A 9,403-nucleotide genomic window follows, 5' to 3' on the forward strand; every position below is an offset into this window, starting at 1 on the left:
AAAAAGATGCTGTGTCTCAGAAACACTTATATATTCTTAAGCTAGAAATAGAGGGGAAAACAACGCTTCCCCATCCCCCCTCCACTGAAGTCCTCCTTTCTTAGCCTGATTTCTACGAAATGTCTTAATGCCTACAGTTATTTGGCCATCCTCAAAAGTGCAACTTATCCTGACGTCTAAAGGGACGGAAAAGTTACGGAAGTCCAAGGAATGAGTCACTTTGCTCAAACTTGATGAGTAATCTCAGGTGTCTTGAAACCAGTTCAGAAGGAGAGAGGAGGGGGTATCAGATCTGCAGACGGAAGCAGGCCGCTCTGGATTGGATGGCGAGACCTCGATTTTCCTAAAATTGCGTCATTTAGAACCCAATTGGGTCCAGATGTTATGGGCATCGACGAGTTACTGTCTCGGAAACTCTCAATCACGCAAGCGAAAGGAGAGGAGGCGGCTAATTAAATATTGAGCAGAAAGTCGCGTGGGGAGAGTGTCACGTGGGTCTGGAGGCTCCAGGAGCCTGGGATAAATACCGCAAGGCACTGAGCAGGCAAAAGAGCGCGCTCGGACCTCCTCCTTTCCCGCCGCAGCCACCTAGAGTGCGGAGCGACCAGCGTGCGCTCGGAGGAACCCGGTACCCCGTGGGACTGTCCGTTGCAGTAAGTGCCCGCGCCGCCGTGCCGGCCGCGGCTGCCCGGCTCACCCCGCCGCCCATATGTCCGAGGTGGCCGCTCTGGGTGCGCCGCTGCGGCGAGGGGCAGTGGGGAGACTGGCTTCCCAAACGCCAACGCCCCTCTTTGTCTTCCACCTGCAGAGCCTCCCGGTTTGAAGGTGTGGGTTGGTGGGTTGGGAGGCTGGGGGAGCTGGGTTTCAGGGAGAAGAAGGTTGGAGAATCTTTGGGACACGATTATCTTGCCTAACGGGTACAGGCGAGACTTTAGTCCTTATGCTTTTGATCTTGGCTCATCCGTTGTGGGGCAGAAAATTCTGCTGCCCTAACTCTTGGATAACCACCCCTAATAGATACATTTTTTCTCTCTTTGGTCTCTTCTCCCTACCCCTTCCCAGATATCCAACATGAAAATCCTCGTGGCCTTGGCAGTCTTTTTTCTCGTCTCCACTCAGCTGTTTGCAGAAGAAATAGGAACCAATGATGATCTGAATTACTGGTCGGACTGGTCCGACAGCGACCAGATCAAGGTGAGGCCCCTTCCCAGGACGGCCCGCGGCCTTCTCGCTGGGCTCGGGAGCTGTCACCTTCCCACGCAACAGCACCCTAGTTAGCCTGGCAGGCACCGCAACCGCGATGAGAGGCAACGGATGCGTGAGGGAGGATAGAAAGGGGCGCTATTTGCCGGGTTCCTCACGGGATTTTGCGCCCACTATTCAAGTTTCTTCCCGAGGGCTGCACCGTCTGGCCCAGAAACTCCCTGCAGCAGGGACGCCCTCCCGGATGAGCCCGAGATCCTAACAAGGCAGGAAATCTCATGAGCTTTCATCCCCAGGAACGGAGATTTCGGGGGCTCCTGTCCAACTGCACTGCCCGAGCGTCTGGGCACCGGCAGAGGAGGGCGCCTTGGTCGCAGGCAGCAGCGGGCACACGCGCGAGCTGCAGGGGCATTGGAGGGCTGGAGGCGGGAGGGAAGTTAATTTCCTGCCTTTGTATTTGTTTTGCGGACTTGGTAGCTTCAAGTTTCCGTTTAGAAACTTGTAGGCTACTCGCGCTGGGAAGCGCGCCTCGGGAAAACGGCGAAAGTCGAAAGTCGTCTGTAAAGCATCATCACCCTTCCCCATCGCAACCCCAACCCCAGATCACACACACCTGTGTGCATTTAGGGTGGTGGGGACTCTCCAAAGCCGGTACCGAGACAAGACGGAGTCAGGTGGCTGCGCGACAGATGAGCGCAGGTCTCCGGGCTGCGAGGAAAGAGCTGAAAGCGCTCGAGGCTTGAAGACGCCGCGCCAGCTGCTAACTCGGCCTGGCAGGCTTGGGGGAGCAGGACGCGAGTTCGGAGAAGAGGGGCGGAGAGAGGGAGCGCCTCGGGAGGGACCCAGCTCAGCCCCAGCGTGGGGAAGGTTGCCCTCCCCTCCCCCTCCGGGGCCGGAGTACTGCGGGAAGGGCTCGGTTTGCTGGGCGCCTCACTCCGTTTGCCTTATACGCCTTTTGTCTGTGCTTATGTCCCCCAGGAGGAACTGCCGGAGCCCTTTGAGCATCTTCTGCAGAGAATCGCCCGGAGACCCAAGCCGCAGCAGTTCTTTGGATTAATGGGCAAACGGGATGCTGGTGAGATGGGCGATCGTCCCTAGGTCTCTTGGGCATTCCGCCCTGTATGCTCACTCCCTCCCGGGGTACCCTAGGGTCTCTCTCTCTCTCTCTCTCTCTCTCTCTCTCTCTCTGAGTAGAGATTTCCACTCCAAAGAGGTGTAATCCCCCAGGTGCCACACTGGCCCACACCGCGCCAAGGCACGCAGGGCCCTCGGAGGGAGGGAAAGATCTGGTTCGCAAGCCTCACTCTATTCGAGTGAAGCGCTCCCTTGACTAAAGATCCAAACTGACAAAGGGAAGGCACGGGCCTCCGGGAGAAAGTACTGCGAATGATCCAAGTGCATGTGGAACAGGATTTTATAGCATTCTCTGAGGTGAGAGTAGATTTGTCTTGGGATAGAAATACTGTTTCCTTGAATTCATCGCACCATCAGTGGAACATGTAGTTAATGACAATTCGTCTCTTGTCAGATTCCTCAATTGAAAAACAAGTGGCCCTGTTAAAGGCTCTTTATGGTAAACATTCCTATAAATCTTTATTTTACTATTGTGAAAGCACATGTAGGAAAGTGAAATAAAATATTTTGTGGGCTGAAATACAAGATCTGGATTATACCTAATAAAGAGATGGATTTGCATACCCTCCCTCTATGTCTCAGTCTGTCTCTCTCCCCCCTCCCTCTCCCTCTCTCCCTTTCCCTCTCTTCTCTTCTCCCTCCCTCCTCTCTCTCTTTCTTTCTCTCTCTCTTTCTCTCTCTCTCTCTCTCTCTCTCCCCCCTCCCTCCCTCCCTCCCTCTGAATGGGTGCTCAGCCTCGAAGGTGGGAGATGTTACAGTCTTACAATTAATAAGAGGCCTCAAAAGTCTCATAGTCCTAGGTTGAATCCCATAGAGGGCACTTAATAAAATTTCATTAGTTTGTTTAAATATTTAGTTTTTATGATTAATAATTTGTTTAGCATTTACGATTCTGCTTTATTCCTCAGGATAATAGAAAATGTTACATATTTTGAGAATCAAATTATTTTATAAAAGATATAATGTAGCATCTTTAAAAACAAATCTATATGTGTTTGCTAATTTTATCTTTCTTCTAGGCCATGGCCAGATCTCTCACAAAAGTAAGTTCAAAATTTTTTTGACATTTATCAAATTTAAATGTAAAATTAGATTGAATTCCACTTTATTTATCTTACCTTATTTTCTACCATAACCTTAGGACTTAATAGGTTTAATGAAGACAATATAAGAATGGGGGAGATTCATATTACATCCAGAACATGATTGTTTAAAGCTGTGTTGTTTAGACATATTGTACTTACCAAAAAGATGCATTGCATTAAAAAAAAAGAAAAAATTCTTTTAGATCCCTTAAATTGTTAGTTTTAGATAAGAATTTCAACCCTAAGATTAGAAATCCTCCATACAGATTTCTTCCCACCCACTAAGCTTACCTTCATTGTTAAAGAAACAAACAAACAAACAAAAACCAGGAAAACCCCACAAGCGTTTATAGGCATCTTCTAACTCATGTTAATATGCTTGCTCCAACAATGATGTCATTTAATTAGGGTCATCCAGCAGTCAACTAAATGGAATGAGTGAGTGAATATGAGTAGAGAATCCATACTAAAAATAAAGATGGGTGGAGATGCAGTTTTTTAATCCCACAACTGAATGGGAAAACTCAATTAGTAAAACATTTCTTAGGGAAGAAAAGATGGCAGAATTGTGGTACCTAAAGATCATTAAATTTGTTTCTCAATGGAACCAGAGTTGACAAGAAGTTGTTAAGGGTCCATCTTCATCATACTGTCCATGCATGTACCCTGTCTTGGATTTGGTTCATTGTGTGGCAGAGCAGGCCACATTAACATAGCAGCTCTATTCTCAAACATTAAAATAAAAAAAAAACAAGATAAATTCTCTCCCTAGCATTAAAATAGTAGCCTTTTCCCAAGAGTTAATCTTTGAAAAATAAATAAATAGTAATCATATTTACTTTCCAAGGATTTGACTTTGAAGGGAATTATATATAAAAACTTCTGTATGATAAAAAAAAATGTACTCTATTCATGTCAAAACTAATGTACTTTTCTGAAAGCAGTATCCTTTTATATCCAATAAAATAAAAACATTGACCTTTTAGAAGGTTCTAATTATCAAGCAAAGGAATCTGATTTAATTAAGGTCTACTTGCTGAGAAGTACAACTTTTCAATAACGTAAGGAAATATGCTTGAACATTTCACTCTCACATAAATGTGAAATTGACTTCCTAAAAAATGAAAGCTAGGTCAAATAACAAAAAAAAAAATAGTTTTTAAAACCTTATATAACAGATAAAATATAATATGAATAAAAAGTTCTTGCTAATATTAAATGTTGAATTGAGAAAAGTGCTTTCACTATATTTAGTGTAATTTATAAAACTTTTAAGGAATCTTTATTAAGGCTCATCAAAACTTAAAGTAGATGCATATTTGTTATACAGACATATATTCAGAAGCTTGCTTTGTTCTAGTTATAATAGTTTGTTTACTCAAAGATATACATATTAAAATACCCCTAAATGTATTTTTCCAGGGCATAAAACAGATTCCTTTGTTGGACTAATGGGCAAAAGAGCTTTAAATTCTGGTATGTATGAAATCATGGCTGAAAATGAACAGTATCTCAAATCTACTTCTACTATTTTTTTCTAAGACATAGTTTTTAAAATATTAAAAAGGAGTAGTAGATATAAAAATGGGTATTTATGGTAAAAAAAATTCAATTGTTGTAACCACAAATGGATTTATAGCTGATTAAGCTACTATCTATTTCTCTCAAATCACCATCCTTACAAGTGTCTGCCTCATTTAATCATTATCCTTTCTGAATCTTTGGGTTAGTCCTATCCTCTTTCCTGTAGATCTGTTAAATAAGTCTTGTTTAACCTTACTGAACTACGGTGGAGTGGGGAGTACAGGGAAGAATGAGGCTAATTTTCACTTGTTATCAAAGTAATTTGAAAGTTTTACAAGACATTACATCTGGCACTCTTCCAACACAAAAATAAACAAATAAATAAATTCACAAAACAAATTCTTTATACAAATTACTTGATCTTTATGAAGTTGTAGAAATTCAAAATCTAAACATCCTAATGGATGTTGGAGAGGATGAGAGTGATAATGGTTTATTTCACTACTTTCAAAAGGAACAGAAGTAAATATCCTTGAGTGTTCTGGCTGTAAACCCCTTAGAGAGAAAGGAAGCCACAATTCTCATTTTAATTCTGACAACTCTTTCATATGATTTAAAGACTGCACATTTCCTTCTCTTCAGTTTCCACCTTTTTTGTAAATATCACATATGTATATCTGAAAACCATTATTAGTTAACTAAATCATTACACTGATTTCAAGATAAATAACCCCTATATCATTTTAATAGAAGCTCACTTTTTGCTAAGACCTTATAGCTCTTAGCTCTTGGGCTTCTTGGAAAAGCTATTCAAATTCTATTTTGCCTTCAGTGAAAATAGAATTAAAATACTAAATATGTAATTAATTAGAAAGTAATCACCAGCTGTCTTACCCATTTAGACTATTTCTAGTTTCTAGACAATCTATAAGATATTGTGGCTTAATTCTTAATTGTCTGAAGCCTAGCAAAAATAATTATTCTAGTGTTTTTTAATAGACATTTTTTTCTTTATTGGGAAATATAAGACTTGGGTACATCAAATAAAACTGATTTCTGTGGGGCAAACATTAAAACCCATAATAGAAAAAAAATGTTAACACAATCTGGGCTACCACAGAAGCCAGATAATATATTCATATAATTGAAAAGTTCTAGGTGCTTCATAATTGACCTTTTCATAGAAAATAACCAATAAATTTGGAATTTATAGTTCTTGGTTTTGAAGTCCACAGGACAAGCTAGCCTAGTGTTTTTATTGGTTCTCCAATTTCTACATAGACACTACCTTTGCATTTTGTCACCAGTCATTTTGGGCTGCTGAAGTGTAAGTGAAGTGAAAGAAATTATGAATGCACCTTCATGAAAAACTTGTAATTGTTTTATTAATATGTATTATCTTCCCACTTTTGGAAATGAAGTATAAATATAAACCACAATGGCTTTTATTTGTATCAGTACATACTAGTCATCACTTAACTGTAGTTTTCTTGATAATCATATTAGTCATCAACTTTCCATTTCCAGAATTGGTATAGGTTTCCGAACATGCTTAACTTTACAAATAATATAGATGTTGTACAAATTAGAACAGATTGAGTGCTATTAAATGTACTTAAAATAATAAAGAATCATAGGTAATGATAAATAGAATCACCTGTAATGAATCAGGATCAATTTGTAACTAAATCTTTGTTCCTCCATTTTAGTTAAGAAAATATAAATAGATGAAAAATGAGCAAAAATGTGATCTGATTCACAGTGAATCAGGGATCTTTTCATATACCTCATTGCGGCTAGGTTATCACAGCCTTAATCTACAGCCATCTGATCCTTACCCACTCATGGTCAGAGACCTCTTTGACAATCTGATAAATCTAGATGTTCTCTCACAGAGAAACCATCAGCTCATACACTCAAAAATTTATATCAGGCTTCAGAGGATTCAAAGACCAGGTAAGAGGACATTATGTTCCAGCTAAATCACTAGTCTGTCTTTCCTTAGTTGACATTAGCTTTCATCTCATTTTTCTGAGGCACAGAGTCATGTTACCTAAAGCTTGTCAGAGACTGAACTTGGGCTATTCATCCTGTTCCTAACATAATCAAACCAGAATGAGAAATAAACTCTTTCCTTCCTTCGAGCCTGTCCAGTGTGGGGCTCAGAGTGTTCTGCCTCACAAGTGCATATTTAATTGATATAAAATATTCAGCTTATTGTTAACCTCACTTAAAGGATAGTTGGGTGTTTAAGACCAGAATTAAAAGAGGGAAGTGAAAACACTGGTGCCTTTACCTGCCTTCTCTGTCAACAAACCTCTTCTCACTGGAGAAACTTCTCATAGTAGCTACCTATTATTCCTACAGATTCTTCACAGATCTTTCCACTGTTTCTGTTTAAATTCAGTATTTTATACAAGCCATACTAAATTTCAAAAAGCATAGTATTTCTACTATAACATACATCTAAGTCTATAAGGTTAAGATGATGAAAAATATCCCTAGATATTTTGATAACAATAGTCTGATTTTTACAACTTTGTGGTTACAGATTCCTTTGAAGTTATATATAATGCACAATTTCGGCATTTTTTTCCAGATAATATGTTTAAATTACTTGCTAGCTATATGTTAAATACCTTTAGAAGCAATAATTAATCCTTGTAGGCCATTCAGGTGCTCGTGAAAAGTTAAACAGTGTAGGATTTACATGGCTCAACTGACTTACCTGTGGTACATGAGCTGTTTTTAATCTGGAGGACAATTCATCACTGGGAGGTAGCCACAAGGGAGGAAGAGACTCCCACACAATTAGATGTCCCTTGAACAGAGATCAGCAAACTTTTTCTGAAAATAAACAGATCATAAATATTTTAGGCTTTGTGAGCCACGTAATCTCTGTTGCAACTACCCAAATCTGTTATTTTAGGCCAAAGCGGCCATAGACAATATGTAAGTGAATGAGTATGTCTGTATTCCTATAAACCTATTTACAAGAGCAAATGGTAGTCTGGATTTGGCCCACGGTCTCTGCTAGAATAAAAGTCCCACATTTTGTTTTTATCCTACTAATATTCCTGGTTATTTTAGGCATTTTTCCTTTCTATAATTCACTGTGGGTATTTGCCACTGCTTGAGAAAGCTGCTGAGAATCAACACTGGAATATATTGTGGAAATAAGCTTTGGGGGCACCAACTATATGATGAATGACAAAAGAAACTGAGTTCTGGTGGTTAGATCACTTCCAATCAGAATAGAGACCGGGGCAGGATTGGAAGATGTGCAAATAACATTCCTAGAAATACTTCCACAGAGGGGAAAAATGTCATTATGAGTTTAAAATAAATTACTATATGCCCTGACTTTAGTTGTTTAACTCCCTCAGTGAATCACTTAAAAAACATTTTACCTTCTCTTTGTTTTCAGTGGCTTATGAAAGGAGTGCCATGCAGAATTATGAAAGAAGACGTAAATAAACTACCTAATGTTATTTATTCAGCTTCATTTGTGTCAGTGGGCAATGAAAGGTAAAATAAGACATGCACAATGAGGAATAATTATTTATTTAACAACAATTGTTTGGCATTGAAAATTCAAAAACTGTTTATTTTTCATATTGTGCCAATATGTGTTGTAAACATGTGCTTTAATTCCAGTATAACTCCCTTAAAATAGAAATAAGTGGTTACTTCTCAACAAAGCACAGTGTTCAATGAAATTGTAAAACCCTGTCAGTGATACAGTCCCTAAAGAAAGAAATCATTGCTTTGAAGCAGTTGTGTCAGCTACTGTGGAAACAGAAGGAAACTCCTGATAGTTTTGTGCTTTTCCTACTTGTTTTCATGGTGAAAATGTACTGAGATTTTGGTATTACACTATATTTGTATCTCTGAAGCATGTATCATGTTTTGTGACTATATAGAGATGTTTTTTAAAAGTTTTAATGTGATTCTAAGGTCTTCATTTCATTGTATGATGTGTTGTGATAGCTAACATTTTAAATAAAAGAAAAAATATCTTGAAGATTTTTGTCATATTATTTTATTAAAATTTATATCCAATTAGCAATCTTTCCTTTAATAGATAAAATATATTCCAAGCAGTTTTGTCTAAAATTTCTCTCTCTCACACATACTTTTTTGCTAAATCATTTGTCATGAGATCATTTATGAAAAACATAATTGCATTTTGAAATCCAAAGAGTAAAGGCTAAGTTCTGGTTTTATACATCTTTGATTCATTTTTACAAATAGGATAATAATCTATTTCAAAGATGTATTTCACTGATTATTTTCTTGTTGAGTAAAACATCAGCTCACTACCATTTTAGCCCTGTGCAGAGCCTAGGTATAAATGCATCAGTGTATGAGGCTCACTAGAATTAAGATAGCAAATCAAATGCTCACAAAGATTGTCAGAAGATGATACAGAAGATGAGGTGCTGATAATAGGGGAT

At 39.2% G+C, this 9,403-nt stretch overlaps 1 protein-coding gene across 4 annotated transcripts; it reads left to right on the forward strand.

Annotated features, from left to right (window-relative positions):
* Window positions 1–388: 388 nt before the first annotated feature.
* Window positions 389–8,970, forward strand: TAC1 (tachykinin precursor 1). 4 transcript variants are annotated; one of them, XM_003921239.2, is made up of 7 exons: window positions 389–653; window positions 1,063–1,194; window positions 2,182–2,278; window positions 2,732–2,776; window positions 3,357–3,380; window positions 4,845–4,898; window positions 8,374–8,970. In XM_003921239.2, exons 2-7 carry the CDS (start codon window positions 1,072–1,074, stop codon window positions 8,421–8,423), a joined length of 393 nt encoding a protein of 130 aa, XP_003921288.1. In that variant the 5' UTR covers window positions 389–653; window positions 1,063–1,071; the 3' UTR covers window positions 8,424–8,970. The 4 variants fall into 4 exon arrangements, with proteins under 4 accessions (XP_003921288.1, XP_003921290.1, XP_003921289.1 ...); XM_003921241.3 differs by lacking the exon at window positions 4,845–4,898; XM_003921240.3 differs by lacking the exon at window positions 2,732–2,776.
* The last annotated feature ends 433 nt before the right edge of the window (window positions 8,971–9,403 follow it).

The sequence above is a fragment of the Saimiri boliviensis genome, chromosome 10 (genome assembly GCF_048565385.1).
Source record: "Saimiri boliviensis isolate mSaiBol1 chromosome 10, mSaiBol1.pri, whole genome shotgun sequence".
Taxonomy (NCBI): Eukaryota; Metazoa; Chordata; class Mammalia; order Primates; family Cebidae; genus Saimiri; species Saimiri boliviensis.